Below are 24,211 nucleotides of genomic sequence, written 5' to 3' on the forward strand. Positions count from 1 at the left end.
AAATACTTTTATGACAAAAGGCCAAATACTTTTAAGATAAATGGCCCAATACTATTTTGCTAAATGGCCAAATACTATTATGATAATTTGCAAAATACTATTATGATAAATGGCCAAATACTATCATGATCAATGGCAAAATACTTAAACGTTAAATGGCCAAATTATTTTATGATAAATGTATCAGTTATACCACACAAACAAAGTTTTGACTGGGAGTATATTGGACTGGTATGGGCGGCCAGTTGGATTGTCATTCTTTGCATTGATTCACACATGTGTTTGTACAATTTGTGAGCTTGGCCCTAGCTATTTGTATGGCAGTGGCATAATTTTTTATGTTTGTGGAGTAAACTACTTCAAAAGTCCTCTAGCGAGGAATTTAATCTTGACATTTAAATAGCCCTGAAGTGTTGATATTCTGGACACTGTTATGCCCTGAGATCCACTTGTTTCATTAAGTGTTAATTGCCATTCAATTAAGGCAGATGCATAACATTTTCTAAGTTTTAGGAGCAAACCACTTACACATTTCTCAAGCGATTCTAGTGAAAATAGTAAATAAATCAACGTCACTAGGAAGTTAATATAGTGTAAGAATTTTTTCATGAGCAGTGATCCGTTTATTTCTAAGTTATGTGCCTTTGAAGCTGCAATTCGCATGACAAAGTTGGGCATTGGTATTTTAGTCACTATTTTTACAAAACTAGTTTATTTTAGTTTTCGTAAAGGAATCAAGTTGACTATGTGCTTGGTAATCACACTAAAACTCCAGCACTGTTCTTATTAAACTGCATTTTTCAATTAGCTTGTGAAATAGCTGCACAAAACAAACATATTAGTCATCATGTTAGTTATCACAATTTTTAACTTATTTTTTTAATTTACACATGCCATTCACTATGTACTAAAATCGACTTAATATTCAGCAGTTGCAGCTTTCGAAACTGTTATTACAGGTTTCATTCCTTTCCTGGTATTGCCCATTCAGTTAAAGTATATCGGCTGGCTTTTGTAAGTGTAATCTATACCTAATAGTCATTTATACACAATACAGTGGTTTAGATTAATATAATTCTCACTTAATTAACCCATAACAACTAAGACATTTAAGACCTTTCCTTAGATACTGATGAGTAGCAAACAGCATAAAACCTGAACAGACTGAGTGTTACTTGCAGGCTTTTCTGATTGCAAAAGCCATTTTCATTTTGTTTCTTTTGTTCTGATGGGGAAAGGGTTAAATAAGCTTCCATTTGCTGCACCAGATAAAACATAGAAGACAAATAAATTTGTTGGAAATGAGGATTAATGACAATTATTTATGTAATTAAAAACCCTCACAGAATTAAATTTACCACTCATTTTAAACAAATGTTATGAAAATATACTGATCATTTGATATAATAAAACAAATCACCGGCAAATCATTTTGTCTAAAATGTTTTATAAAATTACTATAAACATGTGCAAAATATATTTATGTGACAAATAATGCAATATAAAGCACTAATTTAAAATTAAACTATTATATCACAAAACAATATAATCACCAAATAAACCATTACATGAATATTAACAATCACATTCATAAACAAATGAATACGAAATATCTCGGATTTGTCAATAAAACAAAATACATTGAAAACATTTGGTATGTTCAAATTCAAACTAACAGTAAAACGGATGAATAGAAAGAATGGAGTGACAGATAGCTAAGCTGATAAAACACGTAAAACAACCAGTGGCCATAAATATGTTGAGAACTGTATCTATGGTTTGTCATATATGAATTAGATATTATATCAATCTTATGAATATATACTTCTATAAAATTGTTAGTAAAGATAAACAATTATAGTCAATCATGCTTGATAAAAATAGCCTCTTTGAATATCAATATCAATTAAGAAAAATTACTAACCAGCATATAAAAATGTGCTTTTAATGTGGAAAAAACATGAACTATTTTAAGTACCGATAATTTGTATTACAAGTACAAACATTATACATTATATCAATCTTATGAATGAATATATCTAGAAAAGAAATGCTAATACATAAAAACAATAATAGTTAATCTTGCTAAATAAAAATATTGTCATTGAATAAAAGTAGCAATAAACAAAATCTTATCACCGGCATATCACAATTTGCTTTGAATGTGAAAAATATATGATAAAAATGAACATTTAAATAACATATCATATAAGTTAATAATAACAGATATGATCACAAGTACCACTGCATGCAAATATAGCAGGGCCTTGCAATTTTTGTTCAGGATATGTCCATGATTTTAAACAATACACTATGCACATTACATCCATAAACAATGTGTTATATATTATATAATTTATATTTAACAAGAAATACAAATGTAAACATCATATAACAATACAGACAAGTTTTAACGAATTACAAATTTATTTTCAAAATGGCACAAACTTTGTCAATTGGGCAACATCATAATCATATTGCAGATATCACATTAAATAATTCATTCCAAATACCAGTATTTCACTTTGGTGAAATAGGAACATCAATAAATATATTTTCATGCAAGACAAACTAGAATTTGGATTTGAATAAACTAACATAAATCTCTGTTAATGAAACTATGAAGTAACACGCGTCGAGTATAAAACGGAACCGACAATTTCTTATCACAAAATCTAACAAATTCTTGCATGACCATTTAATCTATTCATGTGTACCAGAAATGATTTTTGTTAACTAAACAATCCAGAGATGTTGCCTGGTACCAGAGACAGAAGTTCACAGAACATATACGACCACGTTGCATTACACATAACACAATAAAATCATAATGCCTTAACATCAGTGAACGTATGATTTCATATACAAGGTAAAAGAGTGGACATCCCTTCCCATGGATAAATTACTCTCAGCAGCACACAACAGACCTGACAGGAGGAGGATTTCTGTATCGTCATCTCTCATTTCCCCCCAACGACAAAACCAGTCAAAGGGTTGTTGATGATGATGATGATTTCATACTGATGAAGATTTAAAATAAATTGGGAAAATCCACCAATAAATGAAAGTATATGTTAAATAGATATCTTTGTTGGACACGGACTTCTGGGAATATTTGTATGAATCTAAATTTTGGCAAACCAATTTTTTATACGTATCTTTTAATTGTGTGAAAACATTAAGTAAATATGGTACTTATGTTTTAATTTAAACATGTAAAAATGTTAAACAGATACAACCGCTTCATCCTAAAACTTGAGTTAAACAGACAAAATGTCAAACACAATATTCTATAAATGTTTAAACCTTTTCAATTTTAATTATTCAATTTAATTGAAAACATGTGGCTCATTGAGACAATCTCGAGTCAGGTGGTTTTTTTGCTGTCTGGTTGGCGCAATGTGCTTCTCACCTAGGCAATCTATGTTCAATCCCCATTCAGGAAGCTTTTGAGTTTGCTTTGGTGGTCACCCTACTGGACAGGTGGGGTTTCCTATGGGAACTCCCACTTGCCCCGACAACACAAGACCACACCAAAATAAAAACATCTTTCAATACAAAACAGATGGCTGGAAATTGCAGCTATAATCTCCCATTTTTCATGAGCAAATAGTTAATTAGGTAGGACTCCGGGTCCTATGAAGCAGCCTCAGGCGTGGAAGGACCTCATTAACTTTGAAATACACACACAGAGACTGGAGTCAGTTACCTGTGCTGGGAAAGATAAGTAATGGGTTTCTTTGGGAGAGATCTTAAGAATGCTCCTAACAAGATCGAAATCAAGACCTTTCATTCACAAGACTAGGTGGCCATCGATGAGGGGATGGAAACTGTAACCTAACAGTCGCAAAGCTAAGTGGCCAATGGACAGGGTATACAAATCAGGACTTCCCAGTTGCAAGGCTAGGTGGCCAACATATCAGCAATGCCACCATGCTCATAAATATTGTACATTTGTATGTGACTAGTCGTCTAATCTGTAATGATCCTCATTCTGTTTCTTATGGTTGATGATGGAGTCGTACAAAAACATTTCACCCACTATTGAAACCTGAAGATCAAAATATACATATATAAGATAAGTTTATCATGAAGAACGCTTTCATTTCTCTGAAAAAAATATACAAAACATTACTCTTCAAACCATTTTTGTAGCAGTTTTGAACAATGTCAGATTATATTCCGACAAGTAAAATCATAATGGTTAGTAGCAGTACAAAACAATGACAGATTATATTGCGACTAGTAAAAGAACAAGAGCTGTCAGAGAACAGTGCGCTCGACTATTCGAGTGCTTGACATTATAAACGTAAGCCATCATGGGGAAATTTTTCATATTCAATAATTTATAAGACGATCTTTCAAAAATAAAAAAGGAAAAAAAAATATTTTTTTTGAGGGGGGGGGGCGGGGTTGAGAGGGGTATAATGTGGGGTGTGGTCATTAATTAGACGATCTTTCACAAATAAAAAAAATGGGGGGGGGGGGAGGAGGTTTGGGGGGGGGGGGAAGAGATTCTGGGTAGGGGCGTGGGGTATTGTTTGGGTGGAATCCATTGTGGCATTCAGGTATGTGTTGTTTTGTCAAAGTAATAATAAAATGTGATCATAAATACAGAAGTTATGGCAATATAAGCAAAATGTTCAATTATCTAAGTGTAAAATGGGCCATAATTATGTAAAAATGCTTGATACAGTGGTCTGCTCTTGTTTATAGGTTGGGGTCATGTTGGTAAACAAGTATGCAACATATAAAAGCAATATGTCAAAGGATATAAAAAATATTTGGGGTAGTACGCAAACTTTAACATAGATTTATCAATAATATGCATATTCTAAGTGGAAAAGGGGAAATAATTATGACAAAATGCTTGATAGAGATGTCTGCTCTTGTTTATAGGTTGGGGTCATGTTGGTAAACAAGTATGCAAAATATGAAAGCAATTTGTCAAGGGACAATGAAAATAATTGGGGTAGTACGAAAACTTTTACATTTGCAAGCTAACGCTAACGGAAACGCTGACGCCGGGGTGAGTAGGATAGCTCCACTATATATATTTCATATATAATAGTCGAGCTAAAAATGAGACTTTTTAACGTATTACATACGTAATAATACCACAATGTATGAAACACATCTATGAACATAAACAAACGCAATACTTAAAATTTTATAATTAATTCACAGTCAAAACTATCAAGGATGGTTAATGTCCGGTAACTTTGCTAAAGCTGGTTTCAATGTCTGATAAACACATAAATTTGTCTCTCCCAAAATCCATTTATTAAAAGACCAGTAAACTGCATATGCTACTTGACCTGAATATTTTCACAGGCATGAGGGCAGTTATTATGACAATTATTTCTGGACCGTGTGCAATTTTATGCAGTTTTGTCTAAGAGCTGACAGACTCAGAAACAGCAAAAATGTTATGAATCTATATTATTAGGCAGACATAGAAGTCTGCAACGTTTCTCTATTTGGACCAAAATTAATTTTATGGCGAATATCCAGCTCACCGGGGTAAATTTGACCTACTTTGGCTCAAAATTATACTTTCCCCCGAAAGGTCACAGTGGCAGGTATACCCTATAGAGACCCTTACGCATGTACATAGTCACAATTGTGCGACAATGCTCGAGAGGAGCCCAGCACACTACCCGGAAGACGAAGATGCACTCTACGAAAAGGCTGATGGACCGGAAAATTAACTTTCAAATACACACACACACGGACCACAAGTATTTACCCCTTTCTTGTTAGCCTGCAGGATTTTGTTTGTTGATAGATCAAACTCCAGCTTCGAGGCTATCAGTAGACTGAAAACAGCTTTTGTACCTGCAACAGAATAATCTTGAAATGTTACAAAATGGGAAAAATATATCCTTTTTTCCATTGGGATTGGGTCCCCCTACCAGACCCAATTTTGAACACAAAAAAAACACTGATTGTGTTACATGATATAACATCATTTACCTATTGTTGCTCCATGTGATTTGACCAAGGCAGTCATACCAGCCTGTGTGTTCTGGAAAGTCCCAGTGAACTGAATATTGTATCCATCTAATGTGCTGCAAGAAAACTAATATTGATATAAACACATTTAGAAAAACATGCATATGACAGAGTGACATTTATAACTATTCAATGTGTTACCAGTCACAAATTCCATTTGAAAGTTGTCTCCTTTGTATGCATAGTTGTTTTTAACCTATTTTCTTTCCTGTACATTGAGTTTCTTGGTCGTGATTTCTTTCCCGCTTGAACCACTTCAGTGCAGAGATCTGAGTTTAGTTCTATCAGATACCTTCCACCATTACACATTATTATTAACCTGATGATAATTGATTCAAATGTAAGCTTTTGTTCGAAAATATAATTTATTTAATGCTTTCCCATGGTTTATATAAAAATATAAGAGAAATAAAACTGATAATTTACTTTAACATTTTGTAAAGAACATTATCTCAAGTGGAAGCTTGTGTATATATTAACACGCTGAACATATTTTTCTTGGTTCTCAGTCTATCCTTTGTTCTTAAGTCAAATAATGGGTTGGAAAATAAGGGCCCAATGGTAGCTTATCGCGTTTACAAAAATCTTTATCAATATTATGACTACCACTTTTATCATAGTTCAATAACCCATTTTCTTCAGACTCTCCGCCTTATTGCCGCTGCACAGACCTTGATGAAGGCATGGCCACAGCCTGGTCATGCTTGGTTTGTAACATCTCTGTGTCTGTTAATTCGTCCATCGTAGGCTTTCCTCCCTTCTTCTTTCCTTTGCCTTTCTTGCCTTCTGCTGTGCTATAAGCAGCCGATGTTGGTTTTGGTGGTGACTACAAGATGAAAAGCTGATAAAAAAATCCACTTTCCAGATGTTTAACGAATCAACAATATGATCTTTGGTTATATAATGTGACCATTCAAGAGAAATTAGCTTACTTTTACTTTCTGATATAATATATTTACACATTTCCATGTTTAAAAAGCCCCGTCATTTTTAGAAATTTCACATTTTGCTCATGAATTCATTTTAATACAGGAATATATTTATCCCACTTTGCCCATTAGCTCATTTTAATATGTGATTTCTTAGAAATGCCTTTAGCATTCTTCTGAGAAACAAGGGTATCCAACATGTTAAACCTAACTAGCAAACTGATCCGGTTCATTGGATCTTGAATAAATGTGATATTTTATGAAAGAAAAGCTTAAACCATGTCTGCCCAGAAGCAAAGTGAAAATGGCCTTATGCAACCAACATTAAACTTGCAGGCTATTCAGGTTTTATGCTGTTTGCTGCTCTTCAGACCATAGCACTAGAAATGAAGCCTTTAAAATTTGAATCTAGTTAGAAAGGTCTTAAATAGTATGATTTTCTCAGGGACTTGAGCTAATGCGTATCTGTGTGGTAAAAGGTAAAAACCTACAATGTATTTGAATTCTCCAGCATTCGGCTGATAGTGGACGATGTACCGGGGCAGAATGTGATACTTGTTGAATACCTACAGTGTATTTGAATTCTCCAGCATTCGGCTGATAGTGGACGATGTACTGGGGCAGTATGTGATACTTGTTGAAGATGACGAGCTCTTTCTTGCATGGAGACACGTGGGAATCGTAACCTTTCATCAGGGAATGCCCGTGAATAAGCTTCGTACACTGGTAGGCCTAAAATAGACTTATCATTTAAGTGACTATTGATGAATCAATAAATGTAGCCATTCAATGCAATAATATTTGAGCCAGGCTCTGGGAAAACTGGGCTTAATGCATAAGTGTAGTGTCATTTCAGACTAGCCTGTGCAATCTGCACAGGTTAATCATTATGAATTGAAATGTTTCAAAGTACAACACATCAATTGACGATCAGCAACACATATTATTGAGTCTCGTTCTGGAAAACTGGGCTTAATGCAGGTATGCACAGTGTCATACCATATTAGCCTGTGCAGTCAGCACAGGCTAATAATGAAAGACACATTCTGTCTACACTGGATTTTCTTTAAGAACACACTTCATTTCAAATAAAATTCCATATACAGTGGAAAGTGAAATGTCTGATAAGCCTGTGCAGTGATATTTGACGAGACTTTACACACATGCACTTAATCTAGTTTCCCCAGAACAAGGCTTAATTGAAACATCAACAACAAGTTTTTATACTTTGCCGGGTAGAACTTGACAGAGCAGCAATTGGGTTGCGCCCTGGATGTAACCCATGGAGTAGACAGGGTATTCACTGAAGTAGACTCCCTTTCCGTACCAGACTGTGTCCGTACGATGGGCATGGCCATTGTCACCTGAAGCATCATAAACAAACACTAAAATGTGGTATTATTCATGCGATATCTGTTCACGCTTAATTGAGCTTTAGCTCTGGAAAGACTGGGCAAATAGTCATGTGCGTAAAGTGTTGTACCTGATTAGCCTGTGCAGTGCAAGCAGGCTAATGAGCAACACAACTTTCTGCTGTTATTACAATTTTATGTTAGTGGAGCCCCTTCGTAACATATATCCAGTCTTGGCGGAAAGTATTGTCCCTGATTAGCCTGTGCAGACATCACAGGCTAATCTGGGATGACACTTAAGGTATGTGCATTTAATCAATTTTCCCAGAACGAGGCTCAAGTACTGAAACGTGATAAAATGTTCAATTATATAAACAACAAAAATTTCTTCAATACAATGTTGACAATATACTGTCACCAACAATATATATTATAACTATTTGTATTTGTAGTGAGAATGTGAGAACACATTAAAACATCACTGCAAAGGAAGACAAATATTGTCTTCATAAGCGTTAGCCACAATTAAAATATGTAATTTGCATTCTATTGGTGATGATAATACTTTCCTTAGATCTCTATGCCAACACGTGATACATGCAAACACTAACAAATACACCAAAACATATCCAAGGAAGAAAGAAATAATTTATAAATTGTCATTATATTTGTATATTATTATTTTGTAATACCGGTATTAATACTTTAATACTGAAGGAGATATGCTCCGAACATGAAAATTGACTACAGGGAATTAACTCTGTAAATCCTGAAGCCAGAGTTATGGTTCTCAAACTTCTCCTTTAATATTTTGTTTCATTTGAATCCCTTTAATACTTCCTGCGTTCCGCACAAATAGCAGCATAGACAGGCTGACAGACTGCACAGGCTAATATGGGACAAACCTTTACACACATGCATTAAACCCCATTTTGTCAGAGCGCGCCCCAATTGTATTTTATACACAAAACTAGTACTCACCGGGTATTTTGAATCCAGTCTCACATATAGGCTTGATATTCGTCTCCATTGTGCCGTGAAACGCCAACACAGGGTAGGAAAACTCCTCCCCATGCTTCTTCTTTAAGCTTTCTCGACATTCCCTACAAGAAAAAGGTCAAGGTTTAAAGTTTAGGGTTTATGGTCTATTGATGATGGTTCATGTTCAGACAACTCTAACATTTAACCCCACAATTACTGAGATAAAGGTCGTCAGTTTAACCTTTTCAAATTTAGAAGCAAAGTGAAAATGGCTACGTGCAAACAGCATAAAACCACATCAGCCTGCGAGTAACTCGCAGTCTGTTCAGGTTTAATGCTGTTTGCTGCTCATCAGTATCTAAGGGATGGAACTGAAGCCTTTACAACTTGGATCTAGTAAGAAAGGTCTTTAATTAAAAGTAACTTTCTAAGGTACTACAAATGCATAAAAATATGTATCTACGTGGTAAAGGGTTAAACTCAGTATGTAGCCACGGTATTATTTTCCTTAGACCTTAGAGAGGAGCAAGCATGGGATTAACTGTTGCTCAGAAAAAAACAATGATTTGAGTTGGATTCAAACCAGGGACCTTCAGATTCCTAGACCAGCATCCCACCACTAAGCCACTGTTCCCAAAAGAAATAAATTAAAAGAACGACAATAAAGAAAGAAGCCAAGTAAATGTCCATCATATTAAGAACATGCACGTTACAAAACAAAACCATGCAATCTATGAAAAGACAAAATGTCTACTGATAGATTGACAGAAACTGTCAACACAAAATTGTTAACTATAATATAAGTAGCATCAGTTACTAGCTGACCACAAATTCTCACAAAATTCAAATTTCACACAAGCACTTTACGTGTTATTGTGATTCAGACTTGCTCAGAATCGGAGATACAAATTTGCGCGACTCTGAACTTTTCTTAGTCTCAGGCAAAAATGTAAAGGGATAAACTTGGGATTACTGAACACAGCTGATTGGCTAAATTTGCAAAACTGATTGGCCAGGGCCACCCCCCCGAACCTATGGCTGTCTACTGCAAGTTTTCTCAGATAAAATGGCCCTCAGTGCACTTTCTCTCTATACAAAAGAGGAGATATGTTTTATTGTCCCTAATTAACAAGGGCATTAGCGCTATTTTACTCGCCAGTAGAGAGAAGCTTCTAGGCAATGTTTTTTTATCGCACATCCACAATTAGTCAATTACCCCTTGTGATCCTGAACGCTTCATCTATCGATGGTCAATGTAACACGTCTTTTGACTGGCCAAGGAAAGACAAGCAGCGAATGGAGGCAAATGAAAAGGAGTATCTTGCAGTATGTTAAGGATTTATTCTGTTTGCTGCTTATCAGTACCTGAGGGTTGGAAATGAAGCCTTGAAAACTTGAATTTAGAAAGAAAGGTATTTAATAAAATTTAACTTTCTAAGGGACAACAAATGCGTCAAAATACATATCTAAGCGGTAAAGGGTTAGGCATTAAAATTCACCTTGAAAAGTGCCAAATTAAAAAAGATAGGGAGGGAAGACCCCTCCCGCACCCTCCTCGTTTGGGCCCCCCAGTCATAAATTTCTGAGTACGGCCCTGTTGGCTATCATTTTTTTAGCTGAACAAAGAAATAAAGCAATTAAACTAACCTGAAATGATGCACCAGATCTGGATTGAGGACATATTCCACTTTCACTAAATTGGTTTTACTGAAATGAAGCCAAACAAAAAGTCTGAAAAAAATAAACATATGAAAAAACTGAAAAAATAATTAATACATTGTGTACTCTACTCTCAATAGTAAACACACTATAATGCATGCACAATGTTTGCAACATAAATTTAAACAGTGCACTAGAAACAAATATATACTTATTACCAATAATTAATAAAATATGCTTTAAAGAGTAACAAATGTGATCATTTAAAGCTTACATTTAAACATACTTTGCACAACTGAAAACACAATCATTAATTCTTAATTCTACCTGCAGAAAACATTAAGGAATAAGTATGAAATCAGAGTCTGGGTGCACAACAAAGACATACTTTCCGACTCTTTCAACTCTTTTTCTTTTTCAGCATTTTAGTTCGTTATGATTTTTTAATTACCGGTACTAATAACAAATTGCAAGCCTTTCAACAGGTCTAATAGTAATGCAAGAACAAGTGTAGATTTGTTGACAGTGTTTAAGTTCAGTATGGTACTCACGTCATTCCAGTATTCAGCAGCCTATAAAACTGAGACTCTGCCAGACGGAAGTGGGTCTGAGCTGCAGATCCCTCCTTGTATGACCTTTCCGGATACAGATAAAAATACTTGACCTCTTTCCCTTCCAAGGCTTCCTTTTCACCCTCCATGAGCAGGAGACCACCTGCAACCTTCATGAAAAGTCCTACATAAGTTTATATTAGCCGTGCTCTGTTAAACTGGGCTTTAATGCATGTGTGTAAAGTGTTGTCCCAGATTAGCCTGTGCAGTCCCCAAGGCTTATCAGGGACGACACTATCCACTTTTTTGTATTTGTTGTTTTAAGAAAAGTCTCTGCTAAGAAGAGACTTTTAGCCTGTGCAGATTGCACAGGCTAATCTGGGACGACACATTACGCACATGCATTAAACCCGCTTTTCACAGAACATAGCTCATATGAAACTTCATAGGTATAACAAATTTCCGGAAAGCTCCCAAAGAGTGTCAGTCTTCAGTCTGACAACAAAACAACACTTGCTAGACCGAAATGAAAGTACGGGATCAATTCTATGTGAATAACTTTCAAACCCACATCAAATATGTCGGTCTTGTAAGTTGGCAAGATGGTTGTAGGTGAGTCTTCTAAGTCTGGTATTATTCTATTAAATACATAAATGTGCTGAAATAAATGGATTAGATGTTGGCGAGGAATGGGATAAATCTGAAACTTATTAAATAACTTATGTACATTTATACAAATTGTATACCATATTTTATGTATACATTTCAGCTCATTGTATTATTAAACAAATATTAATTTCTTTATTGCATATTATCTTATTTGTTTATCTATGGGGCAACCAGATGATATTGCGAAAACCTTGAATTCCAATAGAAATAGAAATTGTATGCAAATACATAGTTTAAAACTAAAATAGGTCATTAATAAGTATGTTAGTTAGATGAACACTTAACATTTGTGTGTGTGTACAAATCGTTTTTCAGGTAACAGAAATATAAGTAAGCTGGTGCTCACAACACTTGATTCCTAAAAGGGAGCTTGGGACCCCTAATTTTCTGAAAAAAAATCTATTTCCACTACAGACGAACACTTAAACGAAAAAATGTGGGTAACTGTGACAAAAAGGTCAGTTTTTAACCCTGAATTAGAGTATCATTAAATCATTGATACGATACTCAATAATTACATACAATCAACACTGATTAAGGCTGCTTGAACATTATAAGTACTTGGTTTTACAACAACTGATTTGGTACATTAAATAAAGCTAACCTCTTTTTGCAGCCTGCTCACTTCTTCCTCCTTTTTTTTCACTTCTTTCTTCGTTGCTTCAAGCTCTTCTTGCAGTTTCTGCTTGGCTTCAAACGCTTTCTTGATCAGTTCTTTACGTTCCTCTTCTGTCATCTTACTGTAGCTTTTTACTAATGACATGCCTCGTTTTAGAATATCTTCTGACTTCACACCGTCCTTTTTCTTGTCATTTGATTCCTTAAGATTTACCGTAATTACTCCATGTTTTCGGACACTTAAAAATATTTTTTTATTCGTGTCCGAAAACTTAGATACGAAAAATATTCACAAAATACAGGTGTCTTAAAACTTAGAGTCGACAATTGAAGTGTCCAAAAATAGCGTCAATTGTATCAACGACTACCGGTAATAGCACGCTCTTGTAAAATACCATGCCGTATAGTATATATTACAGTTATATATGTTTGCACTGCATTTTAAATAATGTTAAATGCTTAATTTATTTGACAGAAAGTTACTACAAGGTTGTACTTTGACCAACAAGTTCAAAGATAAGCATGTGATGTACCGATACTCGCTAGTATGAACCTGTAATTAACGCAATAAAAAAAGCAAACTATGAATTCTTTGTTTGTTCATTTCCGATAGTTGTCTAACACATTCCATTGTTTGTAAAACTTGCAATAGGCAGCATCATACTTTGAAGCTTTTACTATTTGTCAAAGTTATTTTACTGAGAAGGGGTAGTACCATTGCGGTAGATAATTGAACGGTTAATTGACACTACCCTGGTAATTGTCATAACGCTTATGTTATCGGGCGAAACCATTGTTTAATACCGGTTTGAAAGTTTATTTACCCAATAACGCAAATGTAATGGTACGTTGCCCTCAAGCATGCACCTGCGATGTTTTATTATGTTAATCTGGTTGTAAAACCCCACGATCGAAGTGTCATTAGCTATCGAAAACAGGACCGAAATTTAGTAAAATAGCGCTGTACAATATACTGTCCGAAAACTTAGAGACATTAATTATGGACAAAAACTCGTGTGTCCGAAAAATAAGTCACGAAAAATAATTATTTTTGCTAAAAATAGGGATGTCCGAAAACTTAAAGTGTCCGAAAACATAGAGTTATTACGGTAAATCATTCTTGCTAAGATGATAATACATTTATCAAAGAGGCTTCAGATTATGATTTGTATTGGATGTGTTTTGGGCTGGGTCATGTTTCGTAGATGACCCTCAAAAAAAGCTTGTCGGGTCATAAGCACATTGCATGAAACAACCCAACTGACACAAATTAATTGCCTCACCTATAATATAAGGTCTTGTAACTGGAATTCTCAGCTAAAAGATTATTTCTGAAGCTGAATATGATGTCAGTGACTTTTTGGAGCCCCCTTTGGGGCAAAATTTGAGACTTATTTCCCTACTCAATACTCTATATTTTTCCTAAATATACAAGTTAATATTTTCATCCTTATGAAAACTTTACAAAAATTGACAAACAGAGGCATTTTTGTACATGATATTTATATAAAAAGAAGTTTAATCATAAAACAAATTAGCATTTGTAGAAAAGTATTTAATTAAAGTTATAAAACAAATCAAAATAAAAACATTTAATTTTGCTTATCAACAAACATATAATTCACCTTTCTACTTCCTGAAAGGAGATATATGTTATTTATATAAAAAGAAGTTTAATCATAATACAAATTAGCATTTGTATCCTCGAGTGCCCAATTTCGACGCATACAAGCAGTTTGTTGAAATGTTGTTACTCAATATAGGGATTTATGTAATTAATTGTGATATTTCATAACACATTTACTTTTTATTAACACAGTTTAAATTCAATTGATTGTGTTATCAACAAAAATTCGTTTAAAAACGAAATGACCCAAGTCTATGTAACGGCGGCCATATTTGTTGAGAGTGCCCTAAAATTTGTATCACTGTAAAAGTATTATGGAACTGAAATTAATTAAAACAAATAAGGTTTTTAATTTTGGGATGCCATACTTTCTGGCAGTGGCCTTAATAGGGGGCCCTCTCAGCAACCCCTTGTAATAAGCTGTTTTTATGGAAGAAGGTGAATATAACCTGTAGTTCTTTTTTGGAACCTACAATAATAATTAAGTAAATGAAAATAAGTACTAAATATAATATGCAATTACCAACATAAACACTTGCTACATGTAGTTAAAATTGTATAACAGCATAACCAAAAAACATATCCGGACTTCAAATCAAAGTTTACGCGTACACCTTTTTCATAGTGAAAATTAATCTATTTATACGATGTTTTGTCAAATGGCAGTCACGTGACATATGAATGAAATAATAAACTTTTGCAGACGAAACTGATGCATTATCCCACGGTCTTATTTACAAAGACAATTGGGTATAAAGTGTTAAAAAAAATGCATTAAGTAAAATACATAAAAATCCATCAATTGCAAACCAATCAACCATTTTACCCGCTATTTTCCACATAACAAACAACAACTATAGTAAATTGTGTGTAGTGTACCATGTGCTATTGTATGACGTCAACGGATGTCGCTTATGTATCAAACAGAGGCAAAACAAACAAGCGTCGAATTAGGGCAGCGTCAATTCGGGTCACTCAACGATAGAAAAGTATTTAATAAAAGTAATAAAACAAATCGAAATAAAAACATTTAGTTTATATGCTTATCAAAAAACATATAATTCACCTTTCTACTTCCTGAAAGGAGAAATAAACTGGGAGTAATTTTTATTTAAAGGTTCTGGTTTGATGTTTTTCCTGTATATGAGAGACTGATTATTGATAAAAGAAGCTAAACAAGCTGCAATTAAATTAATAATTTAATATTTATCATTTCATTTTAATACATATTTTTGGTTTATCATTTATGTAGTATTGTTGTTTTTGATTAAATTTTATTTCTATAAGTGTTGATCAATACACAATATTATTATATGCATGAAGCAATAGACATACAAAAACAAATATAAACAAATACCACAAACATTATTATGTCAAAAGTCTTACATGAGACAGTAGCAAAATTACATGTACATCAAAGCATAAAAATGCATATTCAGTCAACAATTGTAATGATTTATGTTAGAAACATGTTCTAAATAATTCATTATCATTAATGTTAAAGGTACGTCTAAAGGCATCAACAGTGTTCAGACATTGTGTGGATTCTGCATCTTACAGCAATAGTTCTGACTGCACTGAAAACATCTTTATACACAATAAATCTTACTAAATGGATGATGGTGGCTGAAATAACACAATATTTTCAATATTTTATTTTTATACTTACGTCTTCATCTGTGATTTCATCTGTGTCATCCCCGTTGTCATTAATGGTGGCAAAGACTGCTGTTGGATGAGAGAATTCAGCAAAATGCATCAAGTTTTTCCTGTAACATTTAGCTCCGTATTTACAAACTGGAAGAGTACTACAGTCTGTAGTAGGTAGTGCCGTCGCTGTTGGTGTAGACGACCCATCGACACTGACGTCCGAATTATCCGAATCAGATGTTTTGGATTTTTTCGGATGCAAAAACTCCGCGAAATGTTGGGGATTCTTGCGGTAACACCTCGCACCGTATGGACATTCTGGAATATCCGATGCTTTCTTTTTAACTACGGCGGTTGTCATGTTGTATACACGATAGATAACTGAATTATCACGGCTTCAACTTGAGGTTCAAGAAGAAACTTGATTCAGCATTTTGTTTTCACCGGAATTAAATCGTCTGCTATTCTGCGGATCACTTAAGGTTACAATCCACCAACTCGTTGTGTATATTTCCGTAGTAGTACCTTTTTCTACTGAGTTCCATTTTTATTCTGGTTAATAATCCATTTAGCGATAACACTAATGCTTTATTGTTATACATTGTATCCTATGTATATCTGCAACATTTTCTACAGTCATTTCATCGTGGACTTCGTTGAAGATACACGTTAATGGTGTGTCTATTCAGAGACGTAGATATCTGTTATCCACGTCTCTGGTTTATTGACGTGCATGTATTCTGCGTTTGTCGAAATCTCACTGCCCAAATCCGGTTTTCAAAAGATGCTTTGATTTGAGCGAATTTTATTTTTTAGAAGCTGTAAGAAGATACCTGTTTGATTGCATTATTTTAGAACAGATCCAATGATACCAGGCTTTCATAATTTGACATACATGTAAGGCAAGAAACATGCTTGAAAGATGACAATTTTATAATGGGGCCCTACGCAAACAGGACATAGTGTACCTCTTACCTCAAGTTGTGTGCAATATGCGAACTGTGACAGATCGACAACAAAGCAAATACGATACATCTTGTGTGTGTATGCCAAATCAGATAAAGCTTTTAATAAAATTATTATAGCCCCACACTTGAAACGAAATATTGTATTTAAATTGCTGGATTCACAAATTATCTATCTGTTCGGGCTATTGAGACCATCGTTAAATGACGATTAATTACAAGCAGTCTAGTTGAAATCTGTGACGATAAGTATTTAATTAAAAATCCTTTTATGCGACATTTAAAGCCGTTGTTAGTGCCATAACTATCTTAATTGCATGAAAAATTAAGTCTTTGAAGAGTTTTGCTAATAAATTAGCCCTCTAAATTAATAAAATATATCACGTATATAGAGCCTCTCAGCGGAACAGTTACACTATTATTGTGTCATCGAAACCTGTTAAAGTTCTTTCTTATATGTAATGTAGAGGATATGGTGTCCGCCCGCCATCGGAGAGTGTTCTCGAGATCTTTTCAAGGAAACCAAGAATTGGTTCTTCACTGGAAACGAACGTGATAGTGTCTATTTAAGCCTAATATAAATAATAATCCTTTATTTAAGGCAATTTACCAATTGCCAAAACAGTACGCAACAGCATAATACGACACAACATACATGCATAGAAGAACAAAGATTGGGTCCGTATTAATGCGACTGTATTAAAATAAATAGCCGTAAATATATATTAAAATACCAAGTCCTTGTATATGGTCTTACTCCTGATGATGCAGCTGAAATTCACTTGGTGTAGATGGACTCTTCTAACAGTTTTGTTTGTGCCTATTTGGATGCAGTAGCGATTAGCCCTGTATATGATCATTATATTAGAATTTAGAGTTTGAGAGGTTGTCAGCCGTAGAATTACTTCTTATAGTGTCGTCGAAACATTTCGTGTGTGCTCTTTCACACTTTTGCAATTGGTTCCTTGCCATAAATAATGAAACCACATGATATAATAGAGTTTCTCTGATGATAAATGGTATATTTTATTTGATGATAATCACAATAATTCAGTCAAACCATAAGAAAAACACAATATAAAGTTTAACAAACATTATAGTTTTCCGTTTGGAATTATATCACAGTAATCTTAAAAACTTGTCATGACCGCTAATTTTAAATGAACGCTCGAAATTTTTCAGCCTTGTACGGTTTTATTAGATTATTCATGTAAAAAATTAAGAGCTTGATATTCGCGTGTGATATTGTAAACTCTTAAGATTACGAACCACTCACAACCTTTCACAATATGTTAAAGGATTCGTCTTCCTTCTGCCCTGCTTATGATTCCGGCAGATTTTTCCCTTATTATGCACACATCAAGGACAGAATTATATTGTTGTTTTCGAAACCAAATAACGCAATCATTAAGAATCGATTTAGTTCCGTTTCTTTTCTTGAAATGCAGCATGCATATATGCATTTATTAATAAGTTAAAAATTGTAGCAAACCACGATATATCTGAACAAGCTATCTTATCAAGTTTGTTACGTAGAATAATAACTTCAGAGGCCTCTCTAGATATCGCATGTAAAGAAACAATTAATTTTGGATATCAACAACAACAACAACATTTATTTCAGCAATAAAGCTTATACAAGCTGTAAGCCTACATATGAGCATGATTTTTATAAATACAAGTAATGGCAGATGTGGATCAAATGTAAATTGAACAATGTAATGCTAATAAGTAAATTATTCATTCACTGAACATTATTTTAGTTTCCATGCAATCTTGACAATGTGATACTAAATGTTGTTAAAATTTCTCAATTAAAAACCATTGGTTATTATAGTAAAATGATAATTAAAGAAACCGTATGCATTGATTTTACAGTTGTATATATGAACTTCTATTTCGCAATTAAAAACCATTGGTTATTATAGTAATTATAGGAATTATTATATTATTATAATAATAACTTTGGAAATTAATTATAGAAAACGACTGTAGCGATTTTACAGTTTTATAAATATTGCACATGAGAACTTCTATTACGGTTTTGCTTCACTGTTTTCGTTATTTATTATTATTTAATATTCCATATGTAAGATTTAATATTTAATACCATTATTTGGCCGAATAGGCAAAACGCCCAGACGATTGACAATTCCCTTTATCATGACCATTTATGCGAAATAGAAAAAAAGGGGATAGATGGTTGCGGGGAATACATGTGTATTTACATTTACAATATCCTGATGTAATTGTGTCGCCGACTACTGGTTGAACCCCTTCGTTATGAACATCTATTTGAAATCGAAACAAGTTTAGATGATCCACAGGGTTAAAGTGTAATGTATGTATAAATTTTGAAGTTGATAAAAAGTAAATATAAGCTATATCATTACAAACATACATATGTATTTACAAACTACGTATTACATATAAAAAACTTGATAGAAATATTTACAAACAATGGCATGTAAACATGCAAAACCTCAATTAATGTAGTATATTATAATGAGCTACATAAATACTGAACATTTATTTATTGCAAACACTAGACAGCAACAAGTTAAAGAAATAATTAAAAATCAAATTATTTCAATACGAGAATGATGGTTATATTTATTTATAAAAAAATAAAATTTCTGAAAGTAGAACTTATATAACTATCAAAAATAATTAATAGCTTTGCCATTATGGTAAACCTTCACGGTTTACATTGAATAATTGTTGAAAATGTGTTATTAAAAGAAAAAAAGAAAAACGCAAAATGAAACAACAATTTAAGTGGAGTAGAAATAAACTAGCATTGTTTATAATTCTATTCACATTTATAAGGATGGAGAAATTGAATTTGAGTTAAGATATGTTATGCGTGAAATAAAAGATGTAATACTGTCTGTTAAAAGGTTGTTACGTTCTAAAAGACTAATTACGTATCTAATAGGCGTCGTAAATTTGCAGCTTCGTATATAAACTTTGCTAGGCTAATAAGTATAGTTTTATTTTCAATGGATATCAGTCTTTAAAACTTTGAAATTGTTGGCCATCTGAAGTACTTTGACTTTAATCTTCTTAAGAACGTATATATATGGCAAACTACTAAGAAATGATACTCAGTTTCTACAGTATTGATATAACATAATTTGCACTTACGATTTTCTTTTTCAATATTATTGTATCGCCCCCTTTCTATTTCTATGTTATGCGATGATAAACTGAATCTGCTTAGGGCAATTTTATATTTTGACCAGTTAATTAATTTTGTCCAAATAACATATCATTATTATATGAACACTTTATTTTTATTTACGCTTTTATTTATATATTTATTTAAGTTTTTTTCAAAGTCTTTACCAAATTGATTTAATTTCATGAGATTACCATCTTGAAGATTTATTGACAAATGTGATACATTATGACCATAAAGAACAGCACGGTGAAAATATTTTGCTTAAACATGTTATGAGAGGAATTTAGAATTATGTTTCTAATACAGAAAACTACATTAAAACATATACATGTTTGCAAAGATAAATAAAAGACATATGTGTGAACATAAACAAGGCTGTTATCATGACAAAACATTATTAAATAATTTCAAAGCAGGTATATCTATAGAGTGGCGAAACAGATTGTGAACGAAGCATGCAAAGCATGCAACGCAATAGAGATAACTGGGAGCTGAAGCCAATTTGTCATATGCCCATAGCGCATATATGACGTTATTGCCGTTCTAGGTTAATGAACGATACGACCACAGCCAAATGCCGTGTGATGGTGAAGCATTCTTTTCTTCGTCTGTGTTTTTAGTACAGTTGATAACGTAAATCTTCTCACCACCATAGACCAGAACATCATATGTGCAGCACCTACAATCAAACTAGAATGACATAAATTAATATTTGAAATTCTTTGTCGTCTTCATGTCATTAGTTCTTCTGTGTATTGCATATACATAGATATTTCAATTGTTTATTTTCGTGAGGACGTTTAATTCATATTCCTTACCGATAATTATACTCTATGTTACCATTATTTAACACAGTAATATTCATGAACGTACCACAAAATAAGACGTGTTTTGCGAGAACCACAAGGGCATAATAATTATAAATGCATATTATTTGTCTTCATTATATTGGTGTATGCTTTATTTGAAAATTTGCGCTTAATTTGCATAATCGCTTAGTTATATTGCCCGTACAGTTTGTTCGTGGATGGCATTGACAAATTATATTCAATTAGGGACATGCATATACTTACATTACTCTATCGTTAGTTCAAGAATGTTAATCGATCCAACAATGACGCACTTGCCTAAGCTGCACATTGACAATGGATTAATAACACTTGGTATTTCTAGAGCAGTTATCTTTTTCTTCCCTTCACTGTCCACCTGTATGATATTGTTTTTCCCACATACTAGCACTTGTCCCTTTTCTGTTACATGCACTGCGGTCGGGCTTTGTAATAGTCGATCCGTGAAGATGGAGAGAATAGTCCCGTCCTTGGAAAGCGTGAGTAGCTCGCTCCTATTTTTCGTTACAAATATTTTGTCGCCTTTTCGGTTAACTGCGCAATATTGAACTGTAAGAAGGATAAGATAAGTGTGTACATATGTTGTTTCAATGAAAGCATGAAGAATTTATACCTGTACACTTTATGAATGAAATATTTTCGTATCAGTTATTATTGATTTCAACTGCATATTGCACACTTCATACATATAGAGAAAATACATTAATGATACATATAGGACGAACATTACATTACCTATATAAGCTTCATACAATTTCTTCACCGATGTCCCTTGCCGAGTGTAGTGGTACAACGCTGAGCCTGATGTGATGTACATGTCGTCGCTATGGATTGCTATCCCGCAACAATCATGTGCAATTTGAAAGTTATAATTTTGTTCGATACTGAGATTATGTTTGTCTACTTTTACACACTGTATTCGGCCTTTCCCGGAAATGGCTACCAAATGTTGATCATATCCATAATTATTAGGATTATAATGGCAAATTCCAAATGGATGAAAATCTAGTTTACATTGACTTAACACATTATAGTAGTCACTGTTTAATAGCTTTACATTCATGCTGTAATAATCAGTTATGATTAAAAATCCACTGTGGACACACACTCCTCGGATTTCAGTCGGGAAACCATTATTTGGTCTGGCACAATAAATAGTCTCGCCTAAAAGACTGATTTCTTTGTTGTCATCAACTTGGTTACTATGAAGAATCATGCCAAGGCTTGGTCGTTGGGATAAGTAATTCTCAATCAATGTGTTTGTTTTAAAAGAAATTTTTATTTCCTTAATATTAGAATAATCGTGTATATACTTTTCACATTTCCGTATGTTGACCTTACAATTCTTATAAGCTATGAATGATAGTTTCTTCCCTTTTGTCGTCATTTCTTGAATTGCTTTACCGAGGTCTCTTAAGTATGTACTGAGACATTTTGCGTTTTCAATGTCCTTTTTAAGAGGTGTATTTAAACTGTTAAGTACCTCTTCCAGTTTTTGCACAGTGTCCTTTTCAAGAATATTTAAAATGGCATCGATTGTGGACCTCGCATTTTTTATTTTTTGCAAACTTTCATTGTATGATTCAAGCAAAGTTATGATTCTGCTTTCTTGATTGTTTTGTAGCTGCTTCAGTTGTTCATGAATGTTTTCAATCTTTTCTTGAAGTTGTTGCAAGTCGTCGGATATTTCTTCTTCATATGATTGATCGATAGAGATAACAGAAGCACATTGTCTGAAGTAAGAATCAATGAATAAATGATGTTGTAATTAAAAAGAAAACACACTAACTGGTACTTACAAAAAATAATCTATCTGTCAGTAATGATTTTATTGATCGATTTGCATTAATTCTGAGAAAATAATATAAACATTTACATCTCAACCACGCTTCCTATAGAACTGTTTAAACTTAAAAATAATACTTCACATGCCTTACAGACCGAAATATATTTTGACTATTAAAATAAGCAAATAAGCAAAACTAACTTACTAATGTAATTGCATAGAGCTTTTCAGAGAACTGCGTCTTTTTTGGCAATGTTTATGTACATTTCACTAATATTCTTTGCAAAGTTGTCTTCTGTATTATAACAAAGATGATGTCTTAATTGCAATGTAAGCTTACCTATGATTAAACACGACGCAAGAATTACAACACATAAAACGATGGTCCTCGCAGTAAAATTTTAAGTGTTCATCTTGATGTTCCCTGCATTTTTCTAGAACATCCTGGGTTACTTTCGATACAGGCCATTGATCTGGTTCGTCCCGTCCGTACGTTTCATGCTTTTTAAACAATTTTCCATGAAATTGTACACATTGGCAACAATAGAACTTGGAGCACAGCTTGCAGTAATAAGCCGCTTCCTGAGAAATTGCGTCTTCTTCGCAAGAGGAACAACAGTATTCCATAACATGATCAGATCCTTTGTTGGCTGTACACGCAGTTGCCATGATGCTATTAAACCAGTTTAGACCTGTAGTATAAAACTGTTGTAAATTGTGTTAACAGTTCACGGGACACTGCTTAAATGCGCATTTAAATGTTTATATTATCGATATTGACCAGGCAACGCGTCTTTCACATGCGCAGTCGTTCAATATTACATCAGGTGATCAGCAAAATAGGTTTTTCGGTCAAACACCGTGTCATGTTATTCCTAATGCAAATAAACTACACGCGATAACGCTATCTAATAAGTGCCTCTCTACAAAGGCATTTCAACAAGTATATTATATTCGACCTCTTCATATCGAAGAGCTATTTCAATCGGGAATCCTCGGACAATTCCGCCATAAGGGCGATCGTCTCCGGGTGTATTTGGTGGAAGGATATGTCTAACGCCTCTAGGCGGAAGATATTACACCGAAAATATAGTTCGGGTTACACACCACTATGTTTGCACTAGATTAAACGCTAATATAGATATATAAGGACCAATATCTCTAAGGAGTAATATAATAGAATATTTATTAATGTTATTGTTTAAAATTAGATATTATTGCATGCACAATATTCAAATTTTAATAAAATGTTAAGAAAGCCAATAAGTTGTTTATTGAAGTGAAAAAAACAACATTATTCAAACTTAAAAGAATCAGTATTTCTTAAATTATATTCATTGCAACATTGCTGATGTTCGGCTGCGGGAGACAAACTTT

The 24,211-nt window shown here is 33.6% G+C and overlaps 5 protein-coding genes across 9 annotated transcripts in view; 2 read left to right on the forward strand and 3 right to left on the reverse strand.

Annotated features, from left to right (window-relative positions):
* LOC127855901 (bromodomain adjacent to zinc finger domain protein 2B-like) overlaps positions 1–24,211 on the reverse strand; it is a 364,850-nt gene that overhangs the window by 153,092 nt on the left and 187,547 nt on the right. The gene's annotated exons all lie outside the window — the stretch shown is intronic.
* Positions 1–24,211, forward strand: part of LOC127855902 (uncharacterized) — a 328,965-nt gene that overhangs the window by 137,173 nt on the left and 167,581 nt on the right. The gene's annotated exons all lie outside the window — the stretch shown is intronic.
* Positions 1–24,211, forward strand: part of LOC127855903 (uncharacterized) — a 233,546-nt gene that overhangs the window by 41,754 nt on the left and 167,581 nt on the right. The gene's annotated exons all lie outside the window — the stretch shown is intronic.
* Positions 1,443–16,487, reverse strand: LOC127855905 (uncharacterized). Its single transcript, XM_052391820.1, has 11 exons — positions 16,071–16,487; positions 12,761–12,976; positions 11,488–11,657; positions 10,925–10,984; positions 9,278–9,399; positions 8,172–8,308; positions 7,515–7,676; positions 6,687–6,841; positions 5,977–6,071; positions 5,750–5,838; positions 1,443–4,051 (listed from the first exon to the last, which is right to left on the reverse strand). Exons 1-11 carry the CDS (start codon positions 16,410–16,412, stop codon positions 3,965–3,967), a joined length of 1,635 nt encoding a protein of 544 aa, XP_052247780.1. The 5' UTR covers positions 16,413–16,487; the 3' UTR covers positions 1,443–3,964.
* LOC127855904 (uncharacterized) lies at positions 18,971–23,590 on the reverse strand. Of its 2 annotated transcripts, none has more exons than XM_052391819.1 (4): positions 23,175–23,590; positions 21,784–22,781; positions 21,274–21,597; positions 18,971–20,890 (listed from the first exon to the last, which is right to left on the reverse strand). In XM_052391819.1, the coding sequence occupies exons 1-3, from the start codon at positions 23,501–23,503 to the stop codon at positions 21,275–21,277; spliced, it is 1,650 nt and encodes a 549-aa protein (XP_052247779.1). In that variant the 5' UTR covers positions 23,504–23,590; the 3' UTR covers positions 18,971–20,890; position 21,274. The 2 variants fall into 2 exon arrangements, with proteins under 2 accessions (XP_052247779.1, XP_052247777.1); XM_052391817.1 differs by having other exon boundaries at positions 18,971–20,879; positions 23,175–23,588.

Source organism: Dreissena polymorpha, chromosome 13 (assembly GCF_020536995.1).
Source record: "Dreissena polymorpha isolate Duluth1 chromosome 13, UMN_Dpol_1.0, whole genome shotgun sequence".
Classification (NCBI taxonomy): Eukaryota; Metazoa; Mollusca; class Bivalvia; order Myida; family Dreissenidae; genus Dreissena; species Dreissena polymorpha.

Excerpts from the sequence above, each read along its gene's own strand:
- LOC127855905 (XM_052391820.1), bottom strand. The coding sequence starts at position 16,412 with ATGACAACCGCCGTAGTTAAAAAGAAAGCATCGGATATTCCAGAATGT. Across the intron at positions 6,842-7,514 it reads CTGGAGAATTCAAATACACT|TCACCACCAAAACCAACATC; the intron begins GTAGGTATTCAA and ends TTCATCTTGTAG. Across the intron at positions 6,072-6,686 it reads GTGGCCATGCCTTCATCAAG|CACATTAGATGGATACAATA; the intron begins GTCTGTGCAGCG and ends GTTTTCTTGCAG.
- LOC127855904 (XM_052391819.1), bottom strand. The coding sequence starts at position 23,503 with ATGGCAACTGCGTGTACAGCCAACAAAGGATCTGATCATGTTATGGAA. Across the intron at positions 22,782-23,174 it reads TGCGTCGTGTTTAATCATAG|ACAATGTGCTTCTGTTATCT; the intron begins GTAAGCTTACAT and ends TTCTTACTTCAG. Across the intron at positions 21,598-21,783 it reads ATTGTATGAAGCTTATATAG|TTCAATATTGCGCAGTTAAC; the intron begins GTAATGTAATGT and ends TCCTTCTTACAG.